The sequence below is a fragment of the Pseudopodoces humilis genome, chromosome 29 (assembly GCF_049639895.1).
Source record: "Pseudopodoces humilis isolate 2021_Gansu_Grassland_sample_001 chromosome 29, ASM4963989v1, whole genome shotgun sequence".
In the NCBI taxonomy this organism is placed as follows: domain Eukaryota; kingdom Metazoa; phylum Chordata; class Aves; order Passeriformes; family Paridae; genus Pseudopodoces; species Pseudopodoces humilis.
In genome coordinates this window covers 4,564,765-4,585,444 of record NC_142228.1, presented here as the reverse complement: position 1 = coordinate 4,585,444, position 20,680 = coordinate 4,564,765, and the positions used below count along the sequence as shown (strand labels likewise).

Genomic DNA, 20,680 nt, shown 5'->3' with positions numbered 1-20,680 from the left:
GATATTGGCTGCATGGATACATTTCTCCTCAAAAAGATGTTATCAAGTATAAATTTTGGATTTTTTTTCTGATATCCTAGTAAAGTCAGACATTGTGTATTCCTGTATTTCCCAAAGGGTAATGTAAATTTTTCCCACACTACCGGCTCTGCCCCAGGACATAATTAGGGCTACGTGGGAAAAAAAAATAAAAGGTTAAATGGAAAAAAAAAAAAAAAAGGTAAAAATAAACAAGGATGGATCCCCACCACAAGCACCATGGAGAAGGCTGGCTGTTGGGAAGACAGGAAAACTTACCTGCAGGCACACCTGGGCAGGCCAACCCCAATGGGCACAGAGTGCCCTGTCCTGGCAGAGAGGGGCTGCAGCTTGGGATATGTTTGGGGTAAGGCACTGATTGCCCTACCCTGCCAAAGGATCACTGAATCTAAAAGCCGGTGCTGACAAAAATGGCTGCGTCTTCCAAAAAGAAGAAAAAAAAAAATCCAAAGGACAAGGAGTACTTTGCAGTCTTGGCCAAGTGGAGATGAGACATTGTGCTGACTGTGTGTGTTATGAATGCACTAAAATAAAGACAGATGAAGCAGAACGCTATTCCAAAAGCAGTGCAAGTGGAGTGAAAGCATTTCCATACGAACCTGGCTTTAAAAACTGGGCTGTCAAAAGAACAGTTAAATGTAACACAAAGTAAGAAACTGTCCAATTACTAATGGTAGTTTTTTTCTTTTGCTTTGTTTTCAATTCACTGCTTGCAAGTAATGTATTTATTAAAGAAGAGTGAAAGCATAAAATAAATTCAACAAGTCAAGACCAGCTGGGAGATTCAAGAGCGGTGTGTTGTGACTGACAGTGAAGGGGGAAACAAATGTTAAAGGGAAAAAGAAAAATTTAGAAAGGTTATACACATTAGCACCACTTTTACAGACCCACTCAAGAGGATGGTCCCAAGTTGTTTGCCATAAATTGGAATTATGCCTGAACATTGCCCTGTCTCAGTTCCCAGGAAGGAGAGATCTCCCCCTACAAACTTTTCCATTTGTTTGTTTATGCAGTGGAACTACTCCCTAATTTTAGATCCTACTCAATTGAAATGGAGCATCTTCTGTTGCACTCAATAAGGGGAACAACTTTAATAATTTAAAATTAACATCTGAATTAGGACCTGGCCATCACTTTGCTCCTTTCTGGCCACGTTCAGCTCCTCCCTCCTTTTCCAAAGGTTAACCCAGACCTCTGACAGAGGCAGACTGACAGAACTGCTCCTCAGTACAAATGCTGCCTTAAAAATTAAATTATGGAAGGCCAGGCTTGCTTGATCCCAGGTGAGAGCCTGTCTGCAGAGCCTAGGGAGTAGCCAGGGATACTGGGGACCCAAATGGGACATGGGAAAATAAATGTTACAACAGCTGACTGCTTTTTTTGAAGTGCATTTTTAATTGAAAGATCTGTAAAAGTACAGCTACTTTCATATAGAAGAGATGGGGCTTTTCACAGCAAACTTCCTGTGCATGTCAAGAGCTGTCATTCCCTTTGAATAGACTATCCTCACACTACAGCAGTTTTCCTACAGAAGAGCTGCAGTGATCCACAGAAACACCACAGCTGTAGGAGGACACCCCTCATTTCTGGGCTGGCATGAGTCTCCTCACTTTCTTCCTTTGCTGTTTGGCAACTCCTTGTGTTACAGCCACATTAAAATTATTGAAGCAGCCAAAATAAGTCTCCTAAGAGGTGTTTGGGTGAGCAAGGGAGCTCTCCTGGACCATGTGGGCACAGGCTGTGGGATGCTCCATGCAGGGAGAAAGGCTCAGCAGCTCTGGGTGGGACACCACCGGCTATGGAGCTGAGCAGCACTGACGGAGAGCTCTGCTCTAATGACAAAGCAGAACGTTTCCAAAGGTGTAGGAAATGCAATGCATTGGGTCCACCAGACCTTCCCAGAGCTGGGTAAGCTGCTTTTGGAAAAACCTCATCCAAAGTGACCGGGCTCCACCAGCTCTAACTGGCCTCCCCAGTTCCCCATCCTGTGCCCTGACAAGATGCCCTTGCTTGCTTTCCATGGGGATCAGTGATTCCTGAGCAGGATATCCCCAGCACAAATTTTGGATAAAGGTCCTGGCCAATAGAAAAAAAAAAATGCTTACAATTAAAAGATGGGTGGAAGAAGCCCAAGGTTTTGATGATGCTTGTGGGATGTAACCCACACCAGCAGTTTTGCCTAGCACAGGTTTTTCATGAGATCCCCGTGATCCCATCGCTCATCCCGGTACGGGCAGGAACCATTCCTCTCTTGAGTGGACTGTAAGCTGTGCTGACTGTGTATGGAGGAATCTATAAGCAAGGATCAGATGCTACTGGGTGAACCCATGCAAACAAGAGGTTGAAAAGATTCCCAAAACAAAACCTAGAGCTCACTACAGATGACACAATGAAGACCAGAGAGAAAAGCCAAATAGTAATGCTACACCATTCAGCTTCCAGAAGCACATTATTTATAGCGCTGTCCACATATGGCTGCTGCTAAATGTCAAATCAGCAGCCTCATCAAATGACACTTTGGAACTAGTGGAGTCCACAGATCCGTACAGATTTCCAGTGCCACAACCCCGGCTCCAGCTCGGCCAGGCTGCGACAGCCCCTGGTGTCAAAGCACCACCGACTGCAGCCTGACACGGGGGCTCAAGGCGCTCCTTGTGGCACCGAGCAGCATTAGAGAGAGGGGGAAAGGATGTTTGTTAGTTAGGACAAGGACAAACTAACAAGCTCCAGGATAAGTGGGTGATTCCCAGTCTGGCCTCCAACCTGCAGCGGTGACGGCGTGGGTCGACCCCTGACACTGCCTGCACGGGGACAGGGCTGCTCCTTGGGGGCTCTAAGGGTCTATTGCTGTCTCCTACTCCATCTGCACTGCTGGGATGAGGAAAACCAGGAATTCACAGCAAAGAGACTCAATAAACAAGTAGAGATAAGGAATTAACGTGAAGAAAATCTGGATTCTATTAAAGCTGCAATAATTTGTGACTTCCCATTCAAGTACCTGAACTCAGTGCACTCAAAATGCCCCAAAACAAATGCATGCAGCTTCTTGAATTTAGAAAAAAGGGTGAAGTGCTCTGATTTTTCAAGGACACCAGTGATTGCACTGACATGAACAGCCAGTGTAAGTGCAGCATCTTTCAAAGCACAACAAGAAAAAATGTTACTTGTGGGGGGAAAACAATATCAGTATTTGTAGCTCTGAAGAGTCCATTGATATGAAATAGTTCCTTCAATTTAGTAATGGAAAACAGCTGGCACTTGTTCAGGCCACGTCCATCCCTAACTCCTGGCAGCTCTGTTTTCCATAAATGTACTCTGGTTAGAGTTGCATGTTTCAGTCCAGACATCTTTGGCCTAAACAAGCTGTACACAGCAGGATTTCCTCAGGAACTTCACCACCAGTAGGCTAATTGAGGACACGTTTCAACATTGTAATGATCTGTAGACTCCCAAACCTATTTTTCCAGCCACCTTTGAGTTGCATGCTGTAGCAGTACAGTCAGCACCTCTCAACAGATAATGCTGCAGAGATGGATGTCACATCAGTGGGGACTGTCACAGGGACATGGCACAGGAAACCCTCCCCCCATCTCCAAACACCTGCAGGCTTTGGAGCACCTTCCTGTCACTAAGATGTGGGAAGCTGCAAGGAGCACATTCATGGGAATATTCTTAATTCACTCTTCATTCCAAAGGATGACATTTTAACTGGGAAGCACTTTGATCTGCACGGTTATAAACACAGAATGTTCATCACTCAAACTGCTTCCATACCATGAAGTACAGGCTCACTCATGTCTCTGAGGAGATTCCTTGGAAAAGGACAGTTGGATTGCTAACAGAACTGGTTAAGGATTAAAACCTGATTTATTAATATTGAAAATACTTAGGTATGTGGTAGTTCTAAAACACAGATCGCCTCTCCTCCTTCCCTCTCAATTTGGTTCTGGGTGAGCAAACAGCACAAAATTAAAGGGGGAAAAAAAGCCAAAAAAGCAGAATGAACACTCCTTTCCTGGTGAAATATCTTGCAGCAGAGGGGCCCCACTGAATTCTGCCAAGGAAATTGTCCCTTTTGGTGATGTGTGTAATTTGCCAATTCAAAGAGCACACTGATCATTAACAGAGTGGAAGCAAAATCACCTCCACAGGTGTCAGGAAACACAACAAAGTAATTCCTGCTTCCCAGATGGGGATTTTAAGAATCAACAATGTATTTTTACAAAGGCCACGTAAAACCTCAGAAGTGACCAGCTTGTTTCTGACTCTACACTTGTTCAGGACGCCAAAACCCCACCCTATGCAGCAGCCACATCTTGGAAATTCTGGGATGGACACTGGCACAGCTGCCCTGGGAAGTGCTGGAGTCACCATCCCTGGCAAGGTTCACAGGCCATGGGGATGTGGCATTTGGGGACACAGGTTAGGGGTGGCCTTGGCAGTACTGTGGTATTGGCTGGACTCAATGAGCTCAGAGGGCTTTTCCAACCTTAGTGATTCTGCGATTCTCTTATTTCATACAAAAGAAGAGTGGAACAAACTTGATTTTAAGAAACAAGTTGAGGTTTTAACTCTTTGTCCTCCCAAAATAAGCTAGTCTCTCTGTCCTCTTCATCCAACTGTTTTCAATTAGGTTGAACTGTACCTACCAAGGAGTTGTAAAGATTAAAAATATCCTGACATTTGGATGGTGAGAAACATACATGAATAAAATATTAAAGCCATAATTTAATTTATCTTTTCTGCTGCAGTTCAGCATTAATCAAACTTCAGAAAGCATTACTCCTGTGGATGATGAGAGCTGCACAGTGAGCCTACGTGAGCCCAGGGTACCTGCTCATGCTTTACACACTTCCATAGGCATTGTTCCCTCTGGAACACCAGAGATGTAATCTCTGACCTCTTCGATTCCTCTCTTTGGGAAAGTACTTTTGGAAATCAGGTAACCAGTCTAGTCTGTAAGCAGCATTTGAATTATTTTGAAATGCTAATTTCCAGTGTGGCCCAGAGTAGGCTACCAACACGTATTTCCCATTATCTTTCCATCCAGCTTGGCATTTTAATTCAAATCCCCATGTCCCAAGGTAAGACTGAAGTATTCAGGAGAACAGTGAATACCAATTCCCATCTCTGCAGCATTATCTCATGCGTCATCAATTACTGCCATGCCTAAATCTAGCATCATGCCAGCACATTAAGACAGTAGGTACTATATGCAGTGTTCACTGGACCAGAAGAACAGAAATAAGAAGGGGAAAGGAAACCCTAGAGAAGAAATTAAAAAAGGCAGACCGTGCAATACAAACCAGATCATGGCTGCTTAGCTAATATGGGCCAACTGCTGCGGAAGAAAAACGTCGAACACCCCAAGTTGTATAAATTTTTGGTAAACATCTAACACACACACAAACACACACAACACCAACCTACACACCAACAAAAATATATAGTGGGCTTTGGCTAACACTGGTTTTTCTAGGGGCTGACTAAGGTGGAGAAACTTTAACAGAACTTCAATTAATTGGTAAAAGAAATACTTGACAAGTAGCTTCTTAACAAAAATCTAGATTTAATCAGAACACCACTAAATGTCCCTTGATTATTCACTATAAGTTTTCTTGTTTCTGAAGGAAACTGCAAATGAAACTTAGCTAAAGCTAAATGCCAAATGTGGGTCCAGTTTAGGCTGAACAAGCTGTTGTGCCTAAAACCAGCAGAAGGTGCTTTGCAAAGAGAAAAATTAAAAAGCTCCAAAAAGCTTAAAAACTAAAACTAAAAAAAAAAACCCTACTTTTTCCATCTTATTTCAGGAGTCTTCACATCTAACTCAAGGTAAAGCAACTTTAGAGGAAGGCTCAGGGCAGTTTCAGCTCCCGTGGGGAAGGACTGCTGGACTAACACTGATCCCTCTCTCCATACTGCCAGGTGTCATTCTAACACTTTAAATACACTGGTACTTTTCCAAAAATATAAACTAAAAAGGATCAAAATGTATTTTACTATACTATTCCATCAAGTTCACACTTAAATTAAACTGATTCTTCAAAGAAAAGCATAAAAACTTAAAATAAATATCTATGAATGAATGTATTATTTTAAATAATTCCTGAAATATCATGTTGAACTCAAATTTCAGGTTTTAGTTTTAGGACTACTTCAAGATTAAATCCCAGGCCCACTTAAGGTCAGCATGCAGTTTACCACCAATTACCCCTCACTGCCAACAAGGCACCCACTGCTATCAGATTTGTCTGCATTCACATCAAGGACCATCCGAGCACGGCCTAATTCCGGGGGGGAACGATGCTGATCAGGGGGGGCCTTACCGATTCGATGGGCTTGTCTAGAGACGCCTGCTCTATCTCCAGGTGCCCCTCTTCATACTGATCAAAGTGATTGCCCTGCAACAGAAAACCAGGGTCAGTTCTACAGCACAGCACACAATTGTAACAGTTTAGTGTCCAGACAGGTTTGCTTACAGTGTTACATTTCATATAATTTTGCTAACAAATGAACTTGTTAAATACAGGCACAATTCAGTGTATCAACTATAAGGACAAAAAAAACCCTAAAAACTAAGTCAATTTGATGATGATCATGAACTATTAAAGTTGGCAAAATACCAAACATTTACAATGACAATACTTCTGGTTTTTTTTTTTTCTTACAAAGTCATTGAAAACACTAAGCGTAAGTACCAGTGCCAGCATGGAAAACATACGCGACAAGAAGCAGCAGGAAGGGATGTTCCCCACCACTAGAAGACTTTCCCTGCACCAGGAATTTGCTTGAGGGATACATCTGATTTCATACACCTTAAGCCAACAAAACCCCACAGTGGTAAGGGAAACCTGTCCCTGAGCAGCCCCTCCCACAAATCTGAACAGTGATCTGTCCATGGAAGTCATCCCCCAACACACCACACAGCCTTTAGTCCTGAGCTGAAGCAGTCCCCCTGCCAGCTGACCACCAGCCCCCTTGCAAAAGTTGCATCTTCCCACATTTTTGGGTGGATACTGAGCATGCAGGTTCCTGAGCTAGGAAGGCAATGGCAATCTGTGGTCTCCAGAACAAGTGTTGGTGCTGGTACACACCAGTGAAGGGCCATTTCAGGAAAAACAAACACCTCCACTGCAGCTCTGCCAGAATTTGAGGTTTCCAAAACCATAAATTCCTGAGATTTCAAACATGGTGAACCATATTTGGCTGTTCAATAAGTCCATGATGCAACACATCCACTGTCACCAGCACAGACCTGGAAAGGAAACACTTGGACTTTCCAGCTGCACACTCAGAAGCAAAAGAAGCGAGATTCCTGCAGCTGGGATGAGACCAAAAGCCACTGAAGGGGGTGGTTTCAGTGGGCTCTCCTACATTCCCAGGCCCTGCTCAGTGTCACAGGAACTCCAGGAGATGCCAAGCCTTGGCTGTCACCCCCACTCCCCCCTCAGGCCTGGCAGTGCCACTGGAACCTCAGGTTTCTCTGTGCACACCAAACCCTTGGCAGGTTCTATTTGCATCCCAGCTCCACAATCCCTTGGAGCAGGAACATGCAGCACTGCTGCCAAGAGAAACATGTTGTCAACCTCCTCCTTCCACCAATACCAACTTTTCCTTCTGCAAGAACTAACAGAAGCCAGCACACGAAAGAGCAAACTGCAGTTGTAACAGACTGACAGTTGGAATATTACAAGCCAGGCACCAGCCTCCAAAAATCCTCTGGAAGGAGTGTTCCTATTCAGCAATGCAAATCCACAAGGGAACATCTTGACTAAAACCTGGTGCCAAGAGAAGGTGCTTTGATGCTGGAGCCCCAACTTTCAGCCCATCTATCATCTGCAGGTCCTGGTGGTAAATTCACCTTGGCCATGCTCTGCTCCCAGGCATTGTCTTTCCCCTGGCCCCTCCAGAAATTTGGGGTTTAATCTGCAGGCAGAAATCCACTCCCACTCTTTGTGGTTTTTTGGTTTTTTTTGGACAGCCTTCAAGGAGCAAGCTGAAGGCAAACTTACTATGCACAAGCAGTCGTTGAGCTGCTTTGGAAAGCTAACAACACTCAGACTTTGTGAGTGAGGAGTACAGCAGCCCACACCAAAACACACCAAAAACCTGCCTCAGTGGTTGGGGGACAGCCTAACCTCCCAAAAAATTGTGCACAAGAGAACCAGAGCAGTCAGGAGTGTACATGCTGCCAACACTGGCACAAACACATTGCTAAACTTCGTCTATTAAAACATTAAACCCACATAATGTTCAGTTAACCAACAGCTGAAGCCCTGTCAGCATGAACCCAGACATGTCCCTGTGCCTCCTTTCACCCGCTGCCTGCAGGTAGCTCAGCACACACCACTAAATTACCTGGAAAAGCTAAATACTCCTGCCAGCTCCTCTGGTGGGCTGCCTGCCAAGGCAGGGAAAGCTGTTTTTACCGAGGCAAGGGTCAATCCCAGTTCGAGGGCAGCATGCCTTGCTGATCTGAGGCTTCACAAGTCACTTTTTCAGTGCTTAAAACAACATCTCCTCCCTGAAACTGTGCAAAAGGCTGAGCATTCCCTGTGCCACGGCCAGAGAATCAGAGAGCAAGCAAAGCCTTTATGTCTAAGTGATCCCACCACTACCTACTCCATGTATTTTGGGGGTTATTTTATATATTCATAGTCTTTGGGATTTATTATGTACTTGATCTCTACTTGTTCCTAGTCCAAACAGCTGCAATATTAAAACTGGAGCTTCCCAGAGAGGCAGGTGCTGCATGTCAGCTGGAAGTCCTGGGCATAAAGAGGCCATGGAGCACAGGGAACAGGCCCCATGGGAATGCTGCCAGCCTGCTCCTGGGTCAGGAGGGTGTTCCAGGCTTGGAAATTCAAGGCTTCAAAACAACAAACTTTCCAAACAGAGTTGAAATCAGTATTCATCACAGAGACTGCTCTTTATTTATCAATATTTAGAATAAACTATAAAGGGAAAATTCCTTTCCACCATAAAGCAGCTCATCCTGGAAAAAGGCAAACAGACAATCCAATGGTTATTGTGAGGTTGGATTTATTTGGGTTCAGGCCAGTGATGTTTAATCAGGTAAGAAAAAAAGTGGTTCTATGGCTATGGCCATGACAATGCTGCTTGCCTTCACTGTGATCCCAGCCTTCTGCAGCTGGAGGCAGCACAGTCTGTTCCTTTGCTTCTTCATCTCTGGAACTGGCTAAGGAACAAGCTGGGGGGAATTCCATCTGTTTCCCTCTTTTCCAATCCTACAACCTGGTGCATTGAATGGATCCATAAAATATTTCTGTTTTGCTGTACCTTAAGACAAGGGATCAGAACAACACAAAATACTTTAACACATAAATCCAAGAATTCATTAAACCCTAAATGCTGGATCTGTTGAGAACACATTTCTGGCAAACACGAACCCTGATCACTGACCATGTTTCAGTATGATTTTTGAACTGTGTCTTCTGCAGACTTGAGGGCTTCTTCCCACTTCAGAGGGAACCTTCATGTGAAAAGAAGAATTCAATCCCTTGCATTCAACCCCATGGATACTAGGAAATGAAATAACAGCTGCATTAAACCCAGCACTACTCAAAACCTATTCCCAAACCTTCTTCCTGCATGACTGTTAAAGAGATGCAGTAAATTCCTAGCCCTAGAAGCTAATGGCAAAGCTTCCACCTGCTCCTGTGGACAAGGATTTTGGGGCTGACTGCAGCACCCTCCTCCCCCTCATCCTCTGCCCCTCCATTTTGCAGCTGCTTTTATCAGGGTCTCTCACTTCTGCTTTGTGAAACAAGATGTGTAGCACTGTCCCTTTTTCACAGACACTTCTCCATCCACTCTGGAACAGCAGAACAAGTAAGATGAGAGGCTTCCACTTAAGCAGCATTTATTGCTCTCACACTGGCACTTCCCTACAACCACACTGAAATTCAATATATTTTCCTACTTCATGAGAAGCAGGGACAAGCCTCCAGCATGCAAACACTTCTCATTACACGCCACACACACCACCTGGCTTTCTTGTGCATTCATCTCCAGGAGCCAACGTGTTTGTGCTCTGTAATTTTTGTGTAATATCATCTGAACTTTGGCTCTCCACCCACTTTGGTTACTCACAGTCACATGTTCTCTGCTCTCTCCTCCACTCTCCCATTGTTTGATCTTTGCTCGAAGCTCTTGGCCAAACTTTCTTAGAGCCCTCACACACTGAATATGGCATTTGAAAAATCAACCGAAAAAAGCTGCCTCCATGCAGGATTTCAACTCTTGTTCTCTCTTCTTTGGACTGTAAATACTTTGGAGCCCTGTGCCATTTTGTCCCAGATCATACCCAGTGGAGTTACTGCATTTCCTGGGACAATTCAAGTTAATAGCTCAGGGAAAAGCATTGCTGCTTCTTTCCTATGTACAAGGTCCCAAACATGGTGGCAGTGTAACCAAACCCAGTCAGCATCATAAAAAAAAATTTAAGAATTTAATTACACTTTCATCCCAAAATCCTTAGTGGCAAGAACTGTTGCCAATAAATCACTCAATGCAAGTGAAATGAATTGTTGATTAAAGCCCATTTATCACAGTTTAGTACCACAGAATTCACTCTCTCCTCTATATGAAGCACCTCTTCAGGAAGGTGGGTTACCCACAAAGCCCATGGGACACACAGAACTCACTCAGAGGGGGAACCCTTTAAAAGCACATTCACAATGACAAGCAGAAGAAGATACACTCTCTCCTTCCCTCTCACACCCCAAAGGGTGTATCCAAAACCAGAGCTGGGTCATGAGCACTGCCTGCATTTCTAAGTCACCTAAAGCACCACCAACACAATGACAAAATAAGGATGAGTCACTTCAACTCCTTTAGGCCCATTAGACCTCCCTGGATATTAATTACTGGACTGCTCTGTGCAATCCGCCTGAGCACGGAGCATATTAACATGTCAGCATGCAGAACACATTCCATATAGTGCCCTTTCCTGACTGGAATGAGTGGTTTCTTTGATGAACAGCCCTAAGTTATCTATGTGTAACTCACAAAGAAAATGTGGCAGCCTCCAGCCCAGCAGCTGGGCCAGAGCTGGGGACACGGAGCTCACAGGGAGCCAGGAGAGGGACACAAAGGAGCAGGACAATGGAGCCGGGAGTGCGGGGGATCCTTTTAGGACGCCTCCACTCAGCTGTCCTTGGGCTCCTGCTCCAGCAGAGCCCCATCACACCAGCCTGGTGTTATTAACAGAGAGGATAAAGTGAGTTATAAGCCCAACACAAGTCAGATAGCAAGAGCCTAGGATTGGAAAACGCTGCCTGCTCCAACCACAGGGACAACGCCTTCAACGCTGTGAATGGAGCAAAATAGGAAAAGATTCTGGCATAAAACCCTGCGGCTCTGCCTGGGAGCATTAAAGCAGGGCCGGCTGGGGAGGTAATGGGCAGAATGCAGCTGCTGAGACGTCACAGCAGAAACAATCTATTTACGTCCCTTCAGGATTTCAGGACTGGCTCAGGAAGGCACTCAGAAATTCTGCTTCGTGAGACCACGCCAATAACAATCTAAAGAAAGCAATTTTGCAGAAAAGCCTTACTATACTCACTGTTATTATTTCTTAAATGCACTGGAAAAGAGCACAGCGTGATCATGACTGCTTAACTGCACTTGAAAAGAGTGCAGTGTGCTCCTCAGATATTCAAAAATCGGTTTGGCCCTAGAAGAGTACCAGAAAAAGACTCAGAAAAATCACATTTATATTGCATTTACCTTAGAAAATGGAATTTTAAAACATTAAAGCAAATCAGCACCACCTTCTTCATGTTCTACTTATCCATCAATTCAATCAATAAATCTTAAATTCCAAAAATATTATGTCAAGCCACAAAATTCACAGTATCACTTGAAAGCATTTAACCAAGCCCACTCCCAAAAGCCCTGCAGGTATTAGGCTGAGAACAGCAGCTGAGACACAGGAATATCCAAAAAGAGAAATGAGTCTCCCCCAAAAAAAGGCCATTTTCTAGTGTGGATAAAGCCAGGGCAGGCCACATGAGCTGCAGATCCCGGAATGTTTTGGTCCCGAGGCTGGGAAGCACAGCTGACATTTCCTGCAGCCCTCCCGGGACGGGTCAGCACAGATGCAAGGTCTGAGCACAGGGAACTGGAGCAGCATCTGAGCACAAGGGAGCAAATGCCATCTTGCCAAATCCTCCCTCCCTGCACGCACACAGCACCCCCGCAGAGCAGAGGAAAAAACCCTCTGATTCCAGAAGTGAATATCCTGTTAAAATTGAAATTTTCTTTTTTAAAGGAGATGAAGCAGTTACGAAATCTTTAGACCGATAAGGCACCCTCACATCCATCCACTTTTCCCAAAACTGGCTCCCAGCACTCTTGCAAACATCCCACATCCAGGACACCTGGGTGAATGCTGCCTGTCCAGCACCAGCACAGTGGCCAAGAGGCACAGGAAATGCTCTGCTAAGCCCTGATACAGCACCAGCCTCTTGCCCAACCCAAAGACCAGGAATTTTGGCAAACCACCATCGACACTCATCTGATTTTGTATTTAGTTCTCTTTTGACAAACCTTTCCAGCTCAGGCAGCTGTTTCCAGACGTGCTGGTTTCACTTCTCTGCACGTGGCCTGAGAGTGAGACACCCACCACCTGCAGCTGCAGCTGCACACGTGGGATAGGCAGGATAAAAACTCATTCCAGGCATGGATGAAATACAAGAGGAAACAAGTGCCAAGGTCTGCCAGTGCTCTGATTTATTTGTGGGCCTCTATCACCAATATCACCACTGACCTCACAGCGAATTTCAGCCAAGACCAGTGGGGGAAGGAAGGTGTTAAACCCAAATGCAGCTCCCCATGACTGATCATTGTGTTTATTACACACAATCAAAATGTGACGGGTTTCTAATACCTCTGCAAGATCCACACCTCCCTACGCACGCTGACTGCAGATCACAGCAGTAATTCATGCTGCCCTTTGCAGCTCGGCAGGGCCTGATGACTCTATACCATGGAAGGGCTCCAAAACGTAATTGATGCAGACAACCATGTTGATGTTTAGAAATCCATCCAAAGAACTCAAAAACAACTCCAGGAAAGCATAGCTTACAGTGGGTTTTTTTTTGAATATTCATTATGCACCCAGAAAAAAAATATATTTTTAAGACCAACATGCACCTAGGAAATGGCTCCATCCAATCCTGGAAACTTTCTTGGATAATTTTAAAGGCCGGATGGGTTTTCAAAGCTATAAAAAGCAATACAAAAGCAACTTTGTATTGGCACCTGAAAAGGCTTTGTTAATGCTTCCCAAAACAAAATCCTTTTTCCTGTTGTTCCCTGAAGTGTCTGTAAAGACAAACAAACAAAAAAAAAAATCACAGATTCTTTCCTAGCAACACAAAAGCCTTCCCAAACAACACGCTCTCACTGCCCTCCACACAGTTAGGAATCGCTTTCCCAGACCTTCCCCTGCAATACAAGTGGGAAGTAGGGACATGGCACATCTGCACACCCCCAGAAACAGCTGAATATTTACAGTCAACATCTTGTGAAAGCTGCAGCAAAACCTCATTTTCAGCAGACACACACATCAATTATTCTGAGAGTACTTAACAGGAAAATCCTCTCAAGTCAATACAACAAAAGCAATCACTTGAGACTCAGAGATGAATTTAAATTGCCAAGGTTTGAAAGAAGCACCTTGGAATTGCACACTGAGAAGCTGATGGCACCTTTTGTTTACCAAACTAAAAATTACTTTTGACAAAACTCTTCCTGCTAAGTCCAAAAACACTGAAAACCCACTCAGCAGAACACATTTAAGACCAGCCACGGGTCAAGAGGTTTAAACCAGGAAAACGTGCATATAAATACCCACTTAGAGCTGTCCAAATAAAAACATGTTCTACAGTTCAGAGATAAACAGCTTGTACCACACAAGGAGTGGGAGCCAGAGGCAGTTCTCTGCTTTGCATACTTTGGCACCAAACAAGAACAATTTCATGTCTTTCAGATTCCTTCTGCCGCACCAACACCAGCTGTGGATCTGTTCCAGCACACGAGGGATGCTCTGCAGTCCTTCAGCAAGCTGTGCCCAAAAGCCAGCACTGGCTGCACTCACCCAATTTTCTCTTTGCCATTTTTAATATGCACTGATGCAGAAGCTGCTGCAGCTTCTAGCACCCACATCTTCATGGCTAACCAGGACCTTCAAACAACCAAAGAATCATGGAAGGGGATGGGTGGGGAAGGATCTTCAAGATGATCTTGTTCCATCCACTGCATGGGATGGACAGGACACCTTCCACTATCCCAGCCTGCTCAACCTGACCTTGGCCACTTCCAGGGATGGGGCAGCCTCAGTTTCTCTGGGCAGCCTTTGCCAGGGCCTCACCATCCTCACAGGGGGGAATTCCTTCCCAGTATTCCATCTAACCCTTCTCTTTGTCAGTGGGAAGCCATTTCTCCTTGTCCTGTCCCTCTCCTGCTCTCCTGGACCCCTTTAGGCCCTGGAAGGGGCTCTGAGGTCTCCCCGGAGCCTCCTCTTTTCCAGATGAACACCCCCAGCTCTCCCAGCCTGAGAGCAGAGGGGCTCCAGCTCTCAATGATCTCTGCAGCCTCCTCTGGACTCACTCCAGCAGCTCTACATCCTTCCTGTTCTGGGACCCCAGGGCTGGAGGCATCTCTGCAGGTGGGGTCTCACCTGAGCAGGGCAGAATTCTCCCCTCACCTGCTGCCCACAGTTGGTTCCTGGGCTGCCAGCACACATAGCTGAGTCACTGAATTTCTCATCAAACAATACCCCCTGTCCTTCTCAGAGCTCCTTCCAATCAGTTCTCACACAGCCTGGATTTGTGCTTGGAACTGACCTGACCCAGGTGCAGGACCGTGCATTTGCCCCTGCTGAACTTCATGAGGTTCACACCAACCAACCTCTCCAGCCTGTCCAGGGCCCTCTGGATGCCACCCCTTCCATGTGTGACCACAGCAGACAGTACAGGGTGGGACAGGTGGGTGCCCCTGGTGGGACAGGGTGTTAATCATGTAATATTTAGGGTGTAATCTATTTACCACTATAAACTTCCAAGCTTCTGTAATATTATCTGCCTTTTCTTTCTTACTACAGTGTCTGATTTAATAAAGAAATGTTTCTAAACCAAAATCTCACAGAAAATCTCCCTCAGGAGCACATTAACAGGATTCAAACTCCATTGAATACTGTTATCCATGACCAGAGGAAACAGAGCACCTGCCAGCTCAGTCTGCAGATCAGGCAGCCCAACAAAGAGGGAGCAACAGCGAGGACATGTTAGTACAGAGCAACCTGACCCGTGTAAAAGTGGCTTCACCTCCCTAACACCACGTCTGCTTTCACAGACCCCTGTACAAACACAGCCACAGCACAGGGCTGCACCCAGCAGGCTGAGAAATCCCAGATAAAACCTCCTCATGCAACACAGTAGCAGAAAGGATAAAAATACAGTCCAAGAGTGTGCAACAAAGGAACAGCAATACGAAAAAAGCAGTAAATAGATGTTTATCTCCGTATGTTATACCAGGTAAGAGTCTGCTCTAGACTCCTCTGAGCAAGTTTTCTAATCACAAGTGTGGTCAATTTAGGATGCAGAAAGCTGTAACAACACAAAAGGAGAACAGTAACAGAATTTAGAGCCATTAAGGCTCTCAGAAGAAGCTAAAATTGAGCAGAAATGCTGTATATGCCTTCACGTAAGAGGACACAGAGTAATAATGAGTGCTTTGGCATAGAAGGACATAAAGCTCAGCTAAAAGCTGAAAATAAATACAATCTAGAAGAAAAATTAAGGAAAATGTACCTTTCAATGGCTAAACTACCAGAACAATCTACAAAGGAAAATGTTCCACATCACCAGTTGTCTTCAAGGGAGAGATACTGCAGCCAAACACAAACTCCTGGACTCAGAACTGGGTCAAGCAATGGGATAGGAAACCTAAGTGATACGTGGATACTTAAAGCCAGCACCCTAATATTAACCTGGGGCTTTAAAACTGTGAATGGCCAAAATCTCAAATGAATTGCCCATACAGCTGCCTGAAGGGAGAAAGTAGCAAGAATTACTTTAAAATCATGTGGTAGGAGAAAAGCTTCTGTCAAGTGAGGAAGTGTTGCCCTAGAACTGCAGCAATGCTTTTTATGAGATGAACTCCTGAAGCTCCCCGTTCCAACACAGCAGATAGCAGGAGCCTGGTTAGAGGGGTGGGTTTTGTCTTAGAGGGGGCGACTCAGAAGAAGCTGAGGTAGCTCATCCATGGCTTGTGGGATTGGAGGATAAAGTTTTTCTTTTCCCATTCACTCGGCCTTGGCAATGGAGATCATCACTGTAGGAGAGAAGTGACAACACAGACTCGGGGTAGGCACAACCAAGACAGGAAAGGTCTACAGAAAATTACTTCACATGAGTCCCAGAAATCCACACTGAAGTTCAGACCCTACTGTGATGTTCTAAAACTGGAACCAATACTACTTGATCTACTTTAGAACAAATTTTCCCCATGACTTTTCCCCCCCTCCTCACTCACACAGGGAGGTTAAAAAAAAAAAAAAGTCAGTCACAGTTCTGCTGTTCCTACTTTGCTCAACTGAGAGGTCAGAATGCCCTGCCAAGGAGGTAAGAGCTGTATTATTCCTGTGCTGGGCCCACACCAGAAATATAACCTGAATCAAATTATAAATTAAGACCTCTAAACAATTTTAATAGATCTTCTAAAAACTCAGATTAATTCTTCAGTTAGAAAACGCTCAATGGAAAAGGCACAGGCTGCCTCCTGACTGCTTGCAGCTACTCCCGCCAAAGGCAAACTCACACCCCAGGATCTTGGATCTGTTGAAAGCTCAGCATAGCAGATTTTGCAGAGATTCCAATCCTTGTTCCCCCACATTAAGCTTTTCTTTTCCCAATTAGTAAAGGCAGTCAGAGAAAATGACCCTCTTTATCTCTCTGCAGCACAGAGCACAGGCATCAGCTCCCAGTGCCACACTGCCCCAAGCAGCTGGGCCTGCTGAAGGACATGAAAATCAAATGCACTTCCCTTAGGCAGCACCTGGGAAGTGAAGCTGCAGCCACGACCACACTCATTAGGGATGGATTCTAAACCTCCTCGCTGCTGGCCCAGCTGTCCACTAAAACACTGTCTAAGCTGCTTGGGAACAGAACTTATCCCTGACATTCTGCCAATTAAAAAGCATAAAATCCCCCTGCCAGCAGCACTCAGCTCAACCTGCTGGAAGCGGATAGGGCCAGAAGCACAGTGATGTGCTGGCTTAGCTCTTCAAATCCTTTGTGGAGGGAAAGAAAAAAAACACCTATCTTCTTGGAATTAGCAGGAATACCCGAGCTGAGATTCAGACTGGTCACACTTCCACCCAGCAGGGAAAACCAGGCATGGTTCTTCCTGCTGGGTGGAAGTGTTATTCCTTTGCACAGACTACACAACACCAAAAAACCAAGAGACAGAACAGCCTGTGTTCCGTCTGGCTAATGATGCCAGTAAGTGCAATGTACGTAGGAAGAGGAAACTATTGTACACATAGACACATATGGCTGGCAATATTTCTGCTTCAACAATGAAAAGGAGAAAAATGCAGCAAGAAAACATTTTCTGAACATCTGGGAGTAAGTGGGAGCTCCACTGGATTTCAGCAAGAGAGACAGCCACAATATTTATTCTTTGAGCTTGCATACCTGATCTGAATAAAATCATTGTAAATGCAAAAATAGCACTATAAATATATATTTACTTATTGCAGTAGTGTCATATGCTCATACAGCTTTCATTAATGCTCCTACAATATTCTGTTAGCATCATCTACAGCTATTGTTCAGAACTCCTCAAAGTTGTGGTGGTTCCCAATTGTCTCTGTCAGGGAAGCCCATCAGTCCAAGGGACAGTGGTACAGACAAGTGACAGAGCCTGTGACAGACAAGCTCCCCAGTTCTTCACCCCAAGAACTAAGCTTGCCAGAAACCCAAAAATAACCTCTTGGATGGAAAATGAAAAAAGGTTAGGAGTTATTTGGGGAGCCACTGCAGAGCCTAGAAGAGAGGCAAGAGAAGGAAGGTCCAGGATACCCCTTCTCCTCCACTAAATCCATTTCCCTGTCTAAGGCTCCCAAATGAAGCCCTGTGCTGGCCTGGTAAGGGAAAGATCCCCATGACAGGCAGAGCACAGCTCAAGGCCTTTCTATGGAACTGCCCTCAGGTTCAGAACCTGCAAAATACACTCAAAACCAGGGGCTTTTCAAGTTTCTCTGTGGTTTCGGAGCTTAAAGCAAAAAGAGGAGATCTAACCTCTAGTGTGGCTTCTAAAGCTACAGAGCACAGCAACAGCACAACAATCCTGTGAGGAAAAACCCAAGTGCTGCCCAATCAGCTCACTGCAGTGGCATCCTCCAGTGCCATTCCAGCTCCTTTAACAATTTCAACTTCCAAATCACCCTCAGTTTCAAGGCTCCTTCCACCGAAACACGGAGAGGAGTTGCAACAATTTCAGTGTATACAATCTTCTTCCTCTCCCTCTACACCATAACCTTCCTCCTTAGGGATATTTGACTTTCTCATCCTTACACAAGCCATTCTTTTCCACATGGCTCCCTGGGAGGAGCATCACTCCCTCTGCAGCTCTCTTCATGTCCACCACATCACTGTGGCTGCAGCTATGAGAAGATCCCTCACTCCCTCTTATCTCTCCAGTTCTCAGCTGATCCCTCTGCCCAAAAAACGTTCTTCCCTCTGCACCTTTCCATGCACTTCAGACCATGGATACCTTCTCTTTCTCAGATGATTTCAGCTATTTCCTTCCTGATTTTCCTGCAGTGCTGTATGTTTCCATTCCTGCCTCCCCTGATAGTATTGATCTTTCCTCAGTCAGTCACAGAGGAGGGAAGAACAGCTCCCAGAAGCTCTCACCTTTAATCCACTTTTCTCCAGCATATCAGAAGCTCAGAAACCTGAGGATCACCTCTGCTAACCCTGCACTGCCAGCTCTCCCCTGCCTACAGTGCTCAGCTTGCACTCTTGCCAAACTGATCCACCCAACCCAGACTCTTTCCAGCTTCTCTCCAGAAAGGCAGCTGATAACAATAATAAGAACTCTGAAATGCTTTTTTTTTTCATCCACTGACTTTTCCATTAGCCACATCACTAATCCCAAGATATCTGCCTTTCTTTCAAACAGCTAAAAGGTTCCTTTGACCTATACTCTTTTACTCCCAACCTTTTGTTTCTCTCCCTTTTTCCAAACTGCTGCACATCCTTTCACTTTGAGACCACAAGTAGATCACTCCAGAACAAAATCTGAGAGCTCTCCAGACTCCCTCCCCACACTGCATCCATCCCCGATCAAGCTGTGTAATTTTAGAGCCTGTCTTCCTCTGGCCATGCTCCCTGGGACTCACCAGCCTGAGAGGGACATGGGATCACATCTAGAGTCAAGGACAGAAATTTCACCTGCCAAAGAACTACAACTGTGTGAAAAGGGCATCCCTAACACCCTCAGAAACACTCCTGGTTTTGCTATATTTGCAGACCAGAATTTTCTAGAGGCACGTGTATTTTTACCTATGGCCACAGCAGCCCTGTAAATACCCAGCACATCAAGCATTTCCTGTATTCCACACCCATGTCACAGCTCAAGCAATCTCTGTCTCAGTACAGAGAAGAAAATTCAAGTCTTCTCTGAAAGTGACTTTGAACCTTATTTTTCCCTCTTCTTCATCAAAAAGCTTTCCTCCCATCAATATACTTTGGAAAAACTACCAGCTGTCAGAGTAGGTGCACAGGCCCTTGAGCTCCCAAAATTCAGTGTGACCTTGCCCCAGTCCCCCTCGGATCATCTCTTCCACAGCTCATTGTTTTCACCTTCAGTCCTCCACAGCTCCAAACTGCTCTTCCCAGGGGAGCGATTCCACTTTTCCCTCACAGGAAGCTTTAGCACAAAATAAAATGTCTCTCTTCTCCCTGGAATATTTTCAGGCAGGCAAGAACAAAGCAGTGACCCTTGCATAAAATCAAACCTTATCTTTTTATTTTTCACTCTAGTCTATGGGAAGCACAAGGAAAGCCTGGCATTTAGCACAGATAAATCCCAATTTAGAACAGTGCCCTTTTTGAAAGTCAAGGGGACACAGGGTTGTGACTTGAGTTATTGTCCCCAGGCACACTCAGCAGCTTCCAAGATCTCAGGATCAGGTAATGAAGCCGAGTTTCCTCCCTGACATCACCACACGTTCCCCCTGCGTGCCTAAAGCCATGACACAGTAACAGGTTTTGCCACTTACAATTATTTTTTTTGACATGGGGTTTCCCCACAAAGGGACAGGAATGAGGACACCCAAAGGCAAATGTGGACGATTGCAGAGCTCACTCATTCCCTAGGCACAGCCACAGTACCTAACTTGGTTCAGGTTCCCCAGCTCTCCCTTACCAAAGGATTGTGAGAAATGTGTTTTCAAGCCCAAGATGTGGCTTGCTCCACCTCCTGAAACACAAATGTCAAAGCCAAATCAGACTATTTCAGTGTTAACTATGGCTCATTTCTTCACTGAAGGAAATGAAGGATGCAAACGAGCCCATGTGTAGGGCTTTGGCAGGAGCCAAAC

At 45.1% G+C, this 20,680-nt stretch overlaps 1 protein-coding gene across 7 annotated transcripts in view; it reads right to left on the bottom strand.

Annotated features, from left to right (window-relative positions):
* The window catches only part of GPATCH8 (G-patch domain containing 8), a 55,771-nt gene that overhangs the window by 33,724 nt on the left and 1,367 nt on the right, over nt 1-20,680 (bottom strand). For 3 of the 7 annotated variants that reach the window (XM_088068012.1, XM_088068011.1, XM_088068008.1), the window contains exons 2-3: nt 6,366-6,440; nt 639-656 (exon numbers count right to left, since the gene is read on the bottom strand). Coding sequence is in view for 2 of the 7 variants with exons in the window: in XM_088068007.1 (XP_087924133.1) it covers nt 6,366-6,440 (75 nt within the window). In the remaining 5 variants the exon portion in view is untranslated. Of the gene's footprint in view, nt 1-638; nt 657-5,345; nt 5,381-6,365; nt 6,441-20,680 lie in introns of those variants that run through there. The other 4 variants (XM_088068007.1, XM_014261161.2, XM_088068009.1 and 1 more) reach the window with 3 other exon arrangements.